At 42.0% G+C, this 16,128-nt stretch overlaps 2 protein-coding genes across 3 annotated transcripts in view; both read left to right on the top strand.

Moving 5' to 3' along the window:
• The window catches only part of LOC106572110 (partitioning defective 6 homolog beta), a 39,994-nt gene extending 31,925 nt beyond the window's left edge, over window positions 1–8,069 (top strand). The window contains exon 3 of the mRNA XM_014145959.2: window positions 4,260–8,069. Coding sequence (XP_014001434.1) covers window positions 4,260–5,140 — 881 coding nt within the window. The 3' untranslated portion in view covers window positions 5,141–8,069. The remainder of the gene's footprint in view (window positions 1–4,259) is intronic.
• A 498-nt stretch (window positions 8,070–8,567) lies between these two features.
• LOC106572111 (ADP-ribosylation factor guanine nucleotide-exchange factor 2 (brefeldin A-inhibited)) overlaps window positions 8,568–16,128 on the top strand; it is a 37,951-nt gene continuing 30,390 nt past the window's right edge. The window contains exon 1 of one of the 2 annotated variants that reach the window (XM_014145962.2): window positions 8,568–8,905. In XM_014145962.2, coding sequence (XP_014001437.1) covers window positions 8,740–8,905 — 166 coding nt within the window. In that variant the 5' untranslated portion in view covers window positions 8,568–8,739. The remainder of the gene's footprint in view (window positions 8,906–16,128) is intronic. The other variant, XM_014145961.2, reaches the window with a different exon arrangement.

Genomic DNA, 16,128 nt, shown 5'->3' with positions numbered 1-16,128 from the left:
CGGAAGCCACTCCTCAGTAAAAGGGACATGACATCCCGCTTGGATTTTGCCAAAAAAGGTACCCAATGACTCTCAGACCATGAGAAACAAGATTCTCTGGTCTGATGAAACCAAGATTGAACTCTTTGGCCTGAATGCCACGAGAACCTGACACCATCCCTATGGTGATGAACAGAGCAACGTACAGAGATCCTTGATGAAAACCTGCTTAGAGCGCAAGGTGGCTACTTTTTAAAATATCAAATAACACTTTTTGGTTAGTACATGATTCCATATGTGTTACATCATAGTTGTGATGTCTTCACTATTATTCTACAATGTATAAAATAGTAAAAATAAAGAAAAACCCTCATGAGTAGGTGTGTCCTAACTTTTGACTAGTATTGTATGTAAATGAGATTTCTGTATTTCATTTTCAGTAAATTTGCCAACATTTCTAAACATGTTTTCACTTTGTCATTATGGTATATGGTGTGTAGATGGGTGAAAAAAAAAGTCAATTGAGTCGATTTTGAATTCAGGCTGTAATAAGTCAAGGGGTATGAATTATTCCTGAAGGAACTATGCTCACTACATTGCATTCCTGAAGTTTGAGTACTGTATTTAAGGAGCATAAAGGTGAACTCGTATCTACACTGCTGGTGTTATTTTTGTTTACTTAATTATTAGTCTGCTGACTTCCAACCATTGTACATAATGAGGATAACTCATAAACTGACTCAAGACACTGAATGTGACAGTGACCCCGGCGGCCCTGCCCTAGGGAAATGTGCTGGGACATATGACAGTGGGGGACCCCCAAAGGGACTCTCACCAAGAGCGTCACAGATGATTAGTCTGGGTCCATGTGGCTTTAGCGCCATAGTATTGACTATTTACACCCGCTTGCTTTATCGACCATAGGAAAACAGCGATGGCGGGTTGGAGAGAGAACTTAGGAGGGGTCAACTCTTCGATTTGGTGTGTGTGTGTGTAAAAGGCATGTTTGTTTGTGTGTAGTCTAATGAGACTGAAAGCTGTGCTTGCTGCTTTAATGAGATATGAGAAGGGATTGGTTTTCACTGGCATCAGTTGTCAGAGAGAGGATCATTAGAGTCAGAGAGAAACACTCAAGGGATGGAGCAATCAAATCTACATATATTTGCCACATACGCCGAATACAACAAGTGCATACCTTACCGTGAAATGCTTACTTACAAGCCCTTAACCAACAGTGCAGTTCATGAAAGAGTTAAGAACATATTTACCAAATAAAGTAAGGATAAAGTGACTTTGCATAGATGATGAACAGCGAGTAGCAGTAGTGTACAAAACAAATGGGGGGGTGTCAGTGTTTGTGTGTAAGCAAGGGTAAGTTCTGGTTTGTGTGGGCTGTTATGCAGCAGTTGGTGTGCGTGGCTGTTTATGCGACTTATAGAACAGCTTGTCTTTGAGGCTGTATGAGTGGCCCTCACGGGCCTCCTATTCTACACTATATCCTTGACTATAACCTCATTGTTAGACTTTCCTTTTGATATTTGGGGGGACTGTGTGAAAGAGGAGAAAAATGTAGACATTCACTGGTATGCTTGACAGGGACCAGTCTGCCAGACCTGTGCATGCCTGTCCTTTAGAAATGCCCTACTGTGTGTAGATGTAAACATACCTCTGTGTGAATATCACACATACTTTTGTATATATAGTGTATGTGGACACCCCTTCAAATTAGTGGATTTGGCTATTTCAGCCACACCCGTTGCTGACAGGTGTATAAAATCGAGCACACAGCCATGTAGTCTCCATAGACAAACATTTGCAGTAGAATGGCCTTACTGAAGAGTTAAGTAACTTTCAACGTGGCACCGTCGTAAGGATGCCTGCTTGCCAATAAGTCAGTTTGTCACATTTTGGCCCTGCTAGAGCTGCCCCAGTCAACTGTAAGTGTTATTATGTTGAAGTGGAAACTTCTAGGAGCAACAACGGCTTAGCCGTGAAGTGGTAGGCTACACAAGCTCACAGAATGGGACAGCCGAATGCGCGTAGGGCGTGAAAGTCGTCTGTCCTCTGCAACACTCACTACCGAGTTCTAAACTGCCTCTGGAATTAACGTAAGCACAATAACTGTTCGTCGGAAGCTTCATGAAATCGATTTCCATGGCCGAGCAGCCGCACACAAGCCTAAGATCACCATGCATAATGCCAAGCGTCGGCTGGAGTGGTGTACAGCTCGCCGCCATTGGACTCTGGAGCAGTGGATACGCGTTCTCTGGAGTGATGAATCACGCTTCACCGTCTGGCTGTCTGACAGACGAATCTGGGTTTGGCGGATGCCAGGAGAACGCTACCTGCCCAAATGCATAGTGCCAACTGTAAAGTTTGGTGGAGGAGGAATAATGGTCTGGGACTGTTTTTCATGGTTCTGGCTAGGCCCCTTAGTTCAAGTCAAGGGGAACTCTTAATACTACAGCGTAGCACATTCTGTGCTTCCAACTTTGTGGCAACAGTTTGGGGATGGCCCTTTCCTGTTTCAGCAGGACAATACCCCCGTGCACAAAGCGGCGTCCATACAGAAATGGTTTGTCGAGAACAGTGTGGAAGAACATGACTGGCTTGCACAGAGCTCTGACCTCAACCGTTGGAATGAATTGGAACGGCGACTGCGAGCCAGGCCTAATCGCCAAACAACAGTGCCCGACCTCACTAACGCTCTTGTGGCTGAATGGAAGCAAGTCCCCGCAGATATGTTCCAACATATAGTGGAAAGCCTTCCCAGAAAAGTGGAGGCTCTTATACAGTAACAGCGAAGGGGGGACCCAAAAATAATACGGATGATTTTGGAATGAGATGCTCGACGAGCAGGTGTCCACATACCTTTGGTCATGTAGCGTATTAGCTGGATGCTTCAAAAACATTGAGTCTGGATTATTGTGTGTGTTCATATATTTTAACTCAACATTCCAGTGTGTTTTTGTGAATATGTAAACCTATAATTTGTTTTGCAGTTATTCGTCCTGGTAATAAATGTATGTCTCATGGGAATTGAAATGGGATACCGCTTCTCTGTACAATTGATCCTTTGTTTTTCTTGTTGGTATGGGGAGGGGAGGAGGGAGTACCTGTCAGAATCTGAGTTCTGGAATCCTTATCTTCAACCTGCCTGGACCCTATCCCAGATCCACACAGTCTATAGTGACAACGTAACTATCCCTGGACAATTATAGATGATGCTGAGGTGCATACAGTATATCCACATCACCTGAGCAAACTTCAGTGTACACTACGTTACAACACCATGGGGTACGGAAACATGTCTTTCATTCTAGGACATACAGTACCAGTCAAATGTTTGGACACACCTACACCTACTTTTTTTCTACATTGAGATGGTTTGGGATGAGTTGGACCGCGGCGTAAAGGAAAAGCAGCCAACAAGTGGTCAGCATATGTGGGAACTCCTTCAAGCAAAGCTGTCATCAAGGCAAAGGGTGGCTACTTTTAAAGAATCTCAATTATAAAATATATGTTGATTTGTTAAACACTTTTTTTTTGGTTACTACATGATTCCATATGTGTTATTTCATAGTTGTGATGTCTTCACTATTATTCTAAAATAAAAATAATTACAATAAAGAAAAACCCTTGAATGAGTAGGTGTGTCCAGACTTTTTACTGTGTGTGTGTGTGTCTATCCAGCGGGAGAGAGAAAAGACAGAGCGATCGATAAAGGGAATGAGTGGGGCACACAACACAGGAGGGAGTTAATGTTTATGATAATGTTCAGCATCTGTGTGCTGGTAGTTAACCATTAGAGAGCCATTGCCTGGTTCTCTCTGTCCTCCCAGACCTTTGATCTAGTATAGAGCCCTGTCCCTGCTCTGAGCCATGCTCAGGTATGTCCCACAGCAGCACGGTCGCCATGAGTAAGCCTGTGAGGAATTCAGAAAGCCCTTTCATGAAATAGAGACCGGAGTCTACGCTTCCATTTACTCCACATGAGGAATAATACCAGGGAAGGGAGGGCAAAGGAAAGCACTGAAACAAGTCTAGTGAAAGGAGGGAGTTGCTCTAAGCTAAGTGAAGCCTCAGGCTTAGAGCAACACAATTGCTTTTGCATAACTACAGTAAAGTCTGCATTAGAATGTCAGTAATGAATTATAGTTCCACCATGATAATGATTGCCAGTAAGCATTTATGGGATGATATTGGATCCCATCTGCACTGATGTGATATTGATGTGGTTGGTTCTAATACATATTATGTTTTCCCCTCTCTTTTTGCAGAGGAAGCAGACTACTCTGCGTTTGGTACGGACTCTCTGACCCGTCCTAAGAAGACTGTCCTAGCGGCCGTGTTGCTGCGGCCTGATGCCAACCGGAAGAAGCCCCCTGTGATCATTAGCCTGCCCAGGGACTTCAGGCCTGTCTCCTCCATCATCGACGTGGACATCCTCCCTGAGACCCACCGCCGGGTGCGCCTCTACAAGCACGGCCAGGAGAAACCATTGGGTTTCTACATCCGCGACGGCTCCAGCGTCCGGGTCACACCCCAGGGTCTGGAGAAGGTGCCTGGGATCTTCATCTCCCGCATGGTGCCTGGGGGCTTGGCTGAGAGCACTGGCCTGCTGGCCGTCAACGACGAGGTGCTTGAGGTCAACGGCATCGAGGTTCAAGGCAAGTCTCTGGACCAGGTGACTGACATGATGATCGCCAACAGCCACAACCTCATTGTGACGGTGAAGCCTGCCAACCAGCGCAACAACATCATACGGAGCAGTGGTGGAGGGGGTGGGGCGGCTTCCGGGAGTTCGGGTCGCTCTTCCGACAGCGGCGCCAGTTTCTACGGCTATTTCACCCCGGGCGCTGCCATAGCGACGACCCCAACTCACATCATCCAGAACTTCCACCCAGAGGAGCTAGAGAGTGATGAGGATGATGAGGACCTGGTGATAGAGGCAGATGGGGAGGCTGTGCCCATCCCACGGGCAGCCTCGGCCAGCTGCAGCATGCCCTCCCTGCCCCGCTACGAGCCCCACCTGAACCTCCGCGCCACAGCCAACGGAGCCCTGGCCTCCAGCACCGGTTCACTGAGCACGGTCAGCACGCCCGACAGGGGCCTAGAAGGAAGGAGCCTTGAGGAGGACGGCACACTCATCACACTGTAGACACATACACCCTTCATACTTGCACAATAATTACGGCACACACACATCCATACTTAAATAGTTTTACTCTTGCTCTTATATGCAAAAACATAGTCTTGCACATACATTCAGATACCTTCATGCATACACAAAGAACACAAACACCAAGACCTACGCATGCGTGCCATAGTATCGCCACAGCCCTCCCTACACTGTGACCGACAGACACATTAATTACACATGGTGTTTTTGTGGAAGGGGAAACTCCTGATTCAAAACCACAAAAAGCACTTGTTTCTATTTCGGGAGGGGGAGACCCTTTCTATATTCTTCCTCTTGAGGGCAGGAATGAGAGGGTATTCTCAGTTGTGTTTTTTTTTTCAATTTTGTGAACTGTACGAAAGGACTGATTTAATGAAAGAAGTGGGCAAATGAATGCGCATATGTATGCTCTGACCTCTCCCTAGCTATTCTACCCTGGCTTGTTAGATAGAAGAGACTGTGTCTTGAGCACATTTGACAATCTGCTTTTGCCTGGTCACTTTGCAAATGACAACAACCCCTCCCCTAGGTGATTACAGCATGTGGGAACTAAAGCAATGGCTTCCATCCTACCTGTTACCATAGTAACCAACAAAGAGCAGAGGTCTGCAATAATACATTAATTTAGTCTGATGAGAAAAAACAAATATGGGCCTCTTTTGTGTGGATCCGAACAGGGTTAACCACTATCCCTTTTTTTTTTAACCCCCAAGCTTTTAATGTTGATAATCATTAAAAACCAACTATAAGCAATTATGCGAAGCAACTGGACTTTCGAAAATCTCTAAGGTTTAATGCTGTTTTTTTTTTCTCCAGTTTTATTTCAATCAAATGATTTACTGTATGATTTTTATTTTGTGGAAAATAAGTGTACCGCAACATACCATATTGGAATTCTAAGGACCCATGGGTAAGGACCATATCTCTACATTACTGTCATCGGTCAATAATCCAGGATGTTGTTGTGTGGGTGAGGATGAAACATCTTTCTTGTTTTTAGTTTTTATTGAACTTTTCTTTCCTCATGACAAGGGCTATTTCCCCACTTTGTCTATAAAGCGTGACAGTATGTGATTGTATATGTGATTCTCTGATTTCTCTGACCATGACTCTTCACTCTCAGTATGTTCCTCATGTTCTCTCTTTTTCATCTGTCTATGTTTTATATGGGCGGAAGTACATGTAACCAATAGGGTGGGCTTTCTTAGTTTTCCATCTCTAACTTCACTTCGATGTGGCCTGAATCATTCGTGTGTGAACAGTGCCCTCACTTCATATACAGTATTTGTCCCTATTTCAAAGAATGTAATACTGGTATAGATTGCACATGAATAACTGGACTGTGACTGATGTTACATAACTTAGAGCTAGGACACTAATGCCCCAAGAGAGGAGGGATGGAACTGTTGAAGAACCAAGTCGGCAGGAAGAAGTTACTATTTTGACACACTCTCACACATACCGACCCAGTCTCTGTGTTTGCACCTTGTGTTTGAGTAAGGTGGAGTTCGATTAGCGCTACGCATTGTGTAACTTGGATCAGGTGAGGAAGTGCGTATTCTCACCTGTTGCTGGTCACATGTCTGTCACCTGATGTCTGTACCTGTGGTTGTTCAGGAAGGTCAACACCAGCAAGGTGATTAGAATGCCGGTAGCATAGATCCAACAGACTTGCCCAAAACACTAGACAGTTTTTCACTGCAACACCCCCCAGCGAAGAAAAACAATTGCAGCACCCCTGCCCACAAGCTACTTCCCGTGGCTATGCACCAAACTACAAATGCTTAACGTGAAACTGATCAGGCGAGTACTGCAGAACGTCTTCATTCAAATAGATTGTAGTTTTATTCTCTGTGTTATTAGTTGCCATTGAGCTGTTGTGAAGTATATTTGGGAATTAACACTAAGGCTGTACTCAACATGTAAACAGTAATAGAAGCTAACATACTCCTTTGAGAGCAGATGGGGAACTGATGTGCATCATTTCTCATTGATTTTGGCTTTTGCTATGGGAAACAAAATGTACTGGGAACAGTTGCCTTACTCCCCTCTACTGAGCTGGACTGCAGTCTGTCTTACAGGCAGAAAAACGTAATGAGAATCATAAACACTGGATCCGTGATCGAACATCTGCTCAGAGCAGGTTATGTGAATTGAACTTCCACTCATACTGACTCATTGACACTGAGGTACTACTCCATTCTCTGTTATGGTACACACAGTGTTGAAGAGTTGCGATTTGCTTTGTCTCTCATTCCAAACAGTTCTGTAACATTCAAAGCATGACGAGTGACATTTTGAATGGCCGAATTTTAGAAATCTGTTTAATTTATTTTTAACTACACAGGGCATTGGGATTGTTACCACCGCTATTTATTTTGTAGTCATGTTTCAGCATAGCAGTGAAAAGTCATATGTTTAAATTTCATTTGTGTAACTGATCCACTATGTTAATTCATGGTTGAAGTTCATGATCTCATCTATTCCTGGTAGGTACTTCTTCTTGTCCTATTTAAAAGTAGTTTGATTCAATTGTTTTCCTGTACAAGCAGTTTATAGGGGTGTAGATTATAACTCACTTTGACAGTTTTTTTTCCCCCCCCTCCCCATACTGTGAATTCCTTTATTCCTGGAGAGACCCTGTGTTTCAGAATTATTTTGGTTTGTGTCGGTTCGTTTTTTTTTTTAAGATAATGAGCAAGGATTTTTGCTTGCTAGATAAATCCTAAGGTATAGATTTGTACTGAACATTTTCAGTATTTTCTTATCAATACTATATGATGTACATTTTTATCACATTTAATGAAAATGTTTTAAAGTAGTAAAGAAATGTATGAATATAGATGCACATGTATAATTGTTGATTCCATGAGCTGGAAAAATAAACTAATATGTAGCAATCATTGACTATACGTTTTGTTTCTTTTATTATTACAAAAAACAGCATTTTAAATAATGTAAAGCTTTCAAGACCCAAAAGTAACATAAAATGCTGAGGATCATATCATGTTCAAGTGCTCCCATCATATCTTGTCATGTTCCAGACTTGGGACCATTGGCTTGGGCACAGTTGAAACATAGTAGCAAAGATGCTGGTAACGCATTCAGTTGTTCAATGGAAGAGGTATCAGCCTTTCTCTTTCCATCATGTTTCTAGAAAACAAAAAACAATTTTTTTACCTAACTAGATAACCCCAGATATTTTTGGGCTACACTGCTGCTTTCAGAAGAATCCTGATCAATTAAACTTGTATTAACGAGTCACGTCGGGGCTAAAATATTATCTGTACGAAATATGTATAAAACCCTTATCAGCATGACGTATTTCAGGTTTTGTTGGGGGAACTGAAGGGATCATTCGATCCAGTGGAGGGGGCCAAAGCGTCAAATAAAATCACTTTAGAATCACGTGACGTGACGTGTAAACAACATGGCGACTCAGTGCTGAGGTAGCAGCCCTAACAAACTCGGTGGATAGACACACCGATAGCCTGGTTTCGTTAGCATTTCTCTCGCCTGCATCTACGCAGGGTCAGGCCAGAGATGCCGGCCTGAGAGAGGAGCAGTTATATCAAAAGATGCAACAGCAACAACGTCTTGCTCAACAACAACACCAGAAGCAGACGGAAAGCACAAAAACCAAGAGCATGTTTCTGTCTAGGGCGCTGGAAAAAATCCTGTCGGATAAGGAGGTGAAGCGGAGCCAGCACAGCCAGCTGCGTAAAGCATGCGAAGTGGCTCTTGGTGCGTGAGTTTCATTTTTTTTTTTTATTGGTGGACGTTGCATCCTTGGTGTTATTTCTTCAACGTAATATTTGAGCTACTTAACGTTAGCCCTTCCGTGATAACTTGTTCATTTTGTTTGTTAGCGAGCTAGGTATGGCGTTCAATGGCCTCCTGTCAAGGTAGCTAGCTTGCTAGCCAGTTCGATTAGCCAGATTGGTGGCTAGATAGCTACTAACACCACGCAGCATAATGTTCAATGCTTCCAGTCTTCGAAAACTGGGTAATGATCGTGGAGCCTTGTCATAGATCTGACTGCATGTGAACACTAGGCTATTATATTCAGTCATATGCTATGTCTTCAGATTGCATTATCATCCCTGTCAACTTTGACAGCTAGCTACCTAGCTAGTTGGCTAACGAGTTAGCTTGCTAGCTAGCCATTGGACCAATCATTGTACAGTACGTAGCACTGTCACCTTCAGTCAGCTGGCATTTACTTCAATCAGGATATTCTGACGTCTATTTTCCACTGAGCAGTGGAGGGATAGTTTTACACACCCACGCATTGCTTTTGTTCTGTGTTTTTTGTTGTTGTTGATAAATACTGCTAAATTGTAAACATGTTGGAGACATGGCAGCTGTACATTTTTACTGTTAATGAGTACACGTGTGTATTTTACTGTAGTTGAATGCCGTTCTGAACTAGCAGTAATAATGACCATAGTTGCTGTTGTCCAAAAAAACACGAGGTTCTTGAGCAGGGTCTAACCCAGTGATGTGTGTAAACCCATCATTGGTCTAATCTAGAAGAATTTCTAGCTCGATGTTTAAAGCTACCAGAAATTCCAGTTGGGTGATGGCATACTTCCGGGAACTTTGAAGCCTATTGTCCAGTCACTCCCTCATTTATTTTGAGATGGAAATAAGTTTGCGCTTTGACCCGGTCCTGCACTGTACATTATTTATGATTCATGGCAGGTAGACAAGCAATGGTTTCCTATTCACCACTTAGATTCCAGGCGACACATTGTCACAGACAGGTAACCCCATACTGAAGTAGCTCCAGATTCATCAGGTGGGTAAATGTTGACTTTGCTCCCTTTAAATGAATCTCTCCATATTTACATTACCCAGCCCATTCATAGACTATCATATTTGGTACACTAAACAGTTTACTTAGGCTCTAGTCTATTCATTGCATACTTCTCGTTGGCATAGATGTTGCGTTCATCCTGGTTTGGAGTGGTGTTGGGAGAACCTGCCTGTCACCGCTACACTTCATTGCCCAAGTTCTTTGTTATAATGAGCATTGTTAATCTGATAACATGTTATAATGAGAGTGCCACAATGAATCTTTATCCTCCTCTGACAAATATTAGCCACTCTTTTTCACAAACTGAGTGGCCAATGGACTGTGGTTCCCCCTAGTTTGTGTACGCACACACATGCCATCGAGCAATTAGGCTAAATGTCCTGGGGGGGGGGGGGGGGGTTCCACTTCCAACAGACACTGTCTGGCACCATAGTTTGTTCATTTGCGCTTTACTGCACTGTAATGTATCCTAGGTTGTGACATTTAGACTATTGCACAAGTTGTATATCCTGATTATATTTTAAAGGGGAGATGAGCGACTGGAGGTGTCCAGTGGTGCAATAATTATAATGCTGCTTCCACATATAATGTAATGTTTATAGATCCCACAGGTAATGGAATGTTTGTGGATCCCAGATGAGCCTTGGGAGATTGAGGGCATCTTTTTTTTTCCCCTTTCTGATTAAGAAGTTTTCACATGTACAATACAACTTAATTGTCCATAGTAACAACGGAAATGTCCCCCCCACCCCCAGAGAGCACACAGACACACAGTTGAGGGGCACAGGGTCAAGCTGCAGTTGAGATAACTGCCGTAGGCTATTTCCTCAGTCCATAGTCTATGCTCCCTGTTCTGCTGTTAGGCATGCCTTGCCTTGAGAACAACTTTGTGTGTCAGCAGTTGCCAAGAATATCTGTATGTGGAGTCCTTGGGTATAGCAGCAGTTGGTCATCTGGATGTGTGTGATACAGCCCTTGATCACATCTGGCCTTGTATGCTAATGCTTAGGCCTAATACATAAGCAAAATTGTGACGTTGACTGGTGCATTTAGGCCTGTTTCGACAGAGCTGTTATGAGCACAGGCCCTTATGTCACAACTTTGACATATCAATATCAAGGGGATACGATTGTGTCTGGTCATTAGCTAGAGGTTTATGGGTTTTGCGGTGGGGGGAGTGTAGGCCTACTTTAATTTAAGTTCGCCTAACACCATAATCTCAATTGTTTGAAGTCCGTTTGATTTGTTTTTGCTAATGTAACTGTATAAATGGGTATGTAGATACTGTCATTTCTATGCTACTGAAATGAATTGAGTCACAGAGGAGACACTTCTGAGGGGTATAGTACAAAGCAAGATCAGTGAGTTGGCTAGCTAACTTTGACAAAAACAACCAGAAAGAACTGTTGATTTTCTGGTTCGTTAGGAAACCTGAACAGGTACGTGTTTTGGTTGTTGAGTCAATTATACCATGCCTATTTCAAGCTTATCTTTCTAAAAGTTAAAATGTATTTCAGAACATGTAGGCAAGTTAGCTGGGGGAAATTCCACCATAACAGAGTGGCGCTGGGACCCACTTTTTCTTTTTTCAATGTATGCCAACCAAAAACCATTAATTGGAAAGTTTAACAAATCATGCTCAAGTCTACTTTTAATAATTGCCACTGAACATTTTACTAAAACACATTTACTTGAGGAACAGTGCAGGTAGAAAGTTGGGTAACAGAATAACAATAAAATCTCATTCTGTTTTTTTATGTGACCACGTTCTCCAAAAACTCTAAATTATCTACTCCGAATTAAGATTGAAATATGTCTGCAGAAAGAATGTGGTGTCAGCTACGATATGATGTCTTTTAGTTATTGAACTACAGTAACAGAAGTGGATCAAAACCTGGTAACAGAATGTCATCATGGGTCCTTGATCTGTACTATATAGAAATGCGTTCTTATGAATGTCATTCTCTTCATGGTGATGTGTCCTGAACTGGTACACACATTTTGCAACCCTACTGGCATGCATAGTATTAATATCATCCCTCTGATTACAATGTAGAGCAAGATATACACTCTCTTCTGGACCAGCTGCAGCTTAACTAGGTCTTTCTTTGCAGCACTTGACCTTATGACTGGACAATAATTAAGATAAACTAGAGCCTGCTGGATTTGCTTTGTGGAGTGTGGTGTCAAAAAAGCAGAGCACCTCTTTATTACGGACAGACCTCTCCCGATCTTTACAACCATTGAATCTATATACTTTGACCATGACAGTTTACAAACTTAGGTAATACCAAGTAATTTAGTGTCTTCAACTTGGTCATCAGCCACACCATTCATGACCAGATTCTGCTGAGGTCCAGAACTTAAGGAATGATTTGTACCAAATACAATGCTCTTAGGTTAAGAGATGTTAAGGACCAGTTTATTACTGGCCACCCATTCCAAAACAGACTGCAACTCTTTAAGGGTTTCAGTGACTTCATTAGCTGTGGTTGCTGATGAGTGTATGGCTGAATCATCAGCCTACATGGACACACATGCTTTGTTTAATGCCAATGGCAAGTCATTGGTAAAAATAGAAAAGAGTAGAGGGCCTAGAGAGCTGCCCTACGGTACACCACACTGAGGCTCCTGAGTGGCGCAGCGGTCTAAGGCACTGCATCTCAGTGCAAGAGGCGTCACTACGGTCCCTAGTTCGAATCCAGGCTGTATCACATCCGGCCGTGATTGGGAGTCCCATAGAGCGACGCACAATTGCCCAACGTCGTCCAGTTTTGGCCGGTGTTGGCTGTCATTGTAAATAAGAATTTGTTTTTAACTGACATGCCTAGTTAAATAAAGGAAGACCTTTTTAATTTTTTTATTTATATACATATATATTTATTTTCAATGACATATATGACATTAGAGAAGCTTCCATTAAAGAAAACCCTCTGAGTTCTATTAGATAGCTCTGAATCAACGATATGGCCGAGGTTGAAATGCCATAACACATAGTGGTTCCTCCTTTAAAAGTTGTGAGTTTATGCCGCGGGACTTAGAGGTACCCAGCGTCACGGCTTCATTGCTCCAGACCACAGCAGGGTGGAGTTAGAGCACTCATTATGCTTTTGGGTCCCAAGATTTTTATGTGAACAATCATATTGAGTGGTTCCTATGACGAATTTGACGTTATGCCACCTGTCGCTGGTGACTTTCTTAAGCAAAGATGTCTGACAAAAACATTACGGTGGAAGCAAATGTAAGTAATTCTAATGTCATAACGAGTCAAGCAAAAAATGTACAATTGAGAGGAATATGTTAGTCTTACATGCTGACCAGACCGGACACGTCGCGTGCGCGAGCGTCGCAAAATAAATTTAGAAATCCATGTTATTAACCTCTTAGGGCTAGGGGGCAGTATTTACACCGCCGGATAAAAAACGCACCCGATTTAATCTGGTTACTACTCCTACCCAGTAACTATAATATGTATATACTTATTAGATATGGATAGAAAACACCCTAAAGTTTCTAAAACTGTTTGAATGGTGTCTGTGAGTATAACAGAACTCATATGGCAGGCAAAAACCTGAGAGATTCCTTTACAGGAAGTGGCCTGTCTGACCATTTATTGGCTTTCTTTGACATCTCTTTCCAAAACAAAGGATCTCTGCGGTAACGTGACACTTCCCACGGCTCCCATAGGCTCTCAGAGCCCGGGAAAAAGCTGAATGTCGTCATTCCAGCCCCAGGCTGAAACACATTATCGCCTTTGTCAAGTGGCCGATCAGGGGACAGTGGGCTTAGGCGCGTGCACTGGTTGCCCCCGTCTTTCTTTTTTTTCCTCTATTTACCGAAACGCAGATTCCCGGTCGGAATATTATCGCTTTTTTACGAGATAAAAATTGCATAAAAATTGATTTTAAACAGCGGTTGACATGCTTCGAAGTACGGAAATGGAATATTTTGAATTTTTTTGTCACGAAATGCGCCATGCTCGTAACCCTGATTTACCATTTCGGATAGTGTCTAGAACGCACGAACAAAACGCCGCTGTTTGGATATAACGATGGATTATTTGGGACCAAACCAACATTTGTTATTGAAGTAGAAGTCCTGGGAGTGCATTCTGACGAAGAACAGCAAAGGTAATAACATTTTTGTTATAGTAAATCTGATTTTGGTGAAGGCTAAACTTGCTGGGTGTCTAAATAGCTAGCCCGTGATGGCTGGGCTATGTACTTAGAATATTGCAAAATGTGCTTTCACCAAAAAGCTAAAGCTGTTTAAGTGTTCCCTTTATTTTTTTGAGCAATATATATAAAACATTTTCTTACCGAGCCTTTCCAAAAGTCCACGCAAGTTTCTTCAACTCTCTTCTGACTGTGATTAGAGCGATGTTGATGTTGTGCCGTGATGCCAGCAGATTCCAGATTGCCTTTGCCGACCGCTCATCGTCTTCATTCATCAGTGAGTCGATGGAAATTTAATGCAATGTAAAAATGTGCAGCATACAGTAAAGACCAACAGTCGATTTATTTAATTGTTATTTTTAGCATTTTTTGCCTACTTTACAGTATTGTCGCCTACTGTACCTGTTTATTTTCCTGGGCTTTCGAGTTTGGCGTAAAACGGGCATCTGATGATAGTGTTTGCGAATAGCACTGTCCGTTACCAAAATCCCCAAGTCTACCAATATTTTTGAAATATCTCCAGTAGATTTTCCGATCCTCCTTAAAGCCCTATGCTCAGTTAATAAATGAATAGAGATCCTGGTCATAGTGCTACAGTATGTTGTACAGCATAATCAAAGTGAGGACAATCGGCGATCTGCTGTATACTTATAGCAAGCATATTGTAACCTGAAAGTCACACCTTTCCTCACCCCGCCCAAAACTCCACCCTTAAACAGCTGGTTTTTGAATGGTAACTGTGTTATCTAAAAAAATGACATTGCGACCAGAGAACAGACTAAATGGATTTCGTTTTCATCAAGCCAGCTATAAGCAAGTGATGTCTGCTAAATAATCAAGTTAGGTTTCTCCGTAAATAAAGAATTCTAAATAACAAACGGGCTTTATTTACAAATTAGTGAGAATGTCTCACCCCATGTTCAAGAATTGCCTTTTTCTCGCTCACTCTAGGTTAAATGAAAACGAAATCTCCAAAATATTGTTACTTTTTAAACAAAGGAATATTATTATTATTAATTAATTTAGAATTATATAAAAAAACGTAGATATAAAAGCCTATTTTAGATATTCTAAATTAATTAATTATAATATTCCTTTGTTTAAAAAGTAACAATATTTTGGAGATTTCGTTTTCATTTAAGTATGAGTGACTATGATGGTTCGTTGTTAGCATTTCCTGCCGAAGTTTTCCCACTTTGCCAATGAAATAATCGCCGACATCAAATGGCTTATTCATCACAAAACCATCTGATTCGATGAAAGATGGAGTTTCTGCCCTTAATTTCATTTAAAGTAATTACAATTTTTCATATCATTGATCTTGGCTTCATAATACAGTTTCTTCTTCTTTTTGAGTTTAGTCACATAATTTCTCAATTTGCAGTAAGTCAGCCAGTCAGATGTGCAGCCAGACTTTTTAGCCACTCCTTTAGCCCCGTCTCTTTCAACCATACAGTTTTTCAATTCCTCATCAATCCATGGAGCCTTAAACAGATTTTAGTCAGGTTCTTAACAGGTGCGTGTTTATCAATAATTGGAGGAAGCAATTCATCAAGTGCAGCGTCTGGATGCTTTTTATTAATCACGTCAACAAATATTTTTAACATCATCCACATAAGTCTCATTTCTCTGTCATTGTTATAATGAATTCACATACAGAACTGATGTGCTCTCTAAATAAGTGCTGTCTTCTTGCCGTTGTCCTGTTTAAACTCATCAAGCTGACCCTGGGAGAACTGTGAACTGTTCTTCAGGTCCTGGTCCTCTGGTCAGGTCGTCCATTCTTTTATTAGTTGATGTCATCAGTATTTGGACAAGATGCTGGAAGTTATTTTCTTGTTGTAACAACTGCTTGTAGAACTGTTTTTGTAAGTTTAAAAGATCCTTCACCTGTGATTGACACCACTCTCCTCAACGGTACTCCCACCGGTTTTGGTCTTTGTCATGGTAACAACGTAGGTTATGCTGTTACT

This window comes from Salmo salar, chromosome ssa15 (genome assembly GCF_905237065.1).
Source record: "Salmo salar chromosome ssa15, Ssal_v3.1, whole genome shotgun sequence".
NCBI classification, from domain to species: Eukaryota; Metazoa; Chordata; class Actinopteri; order Salmoniformes; family Salmonidae; genus Salmo; species Salmo salar.
This window is presented reverse-complemented; position numbering and strand designations above follow the sequence as displayed.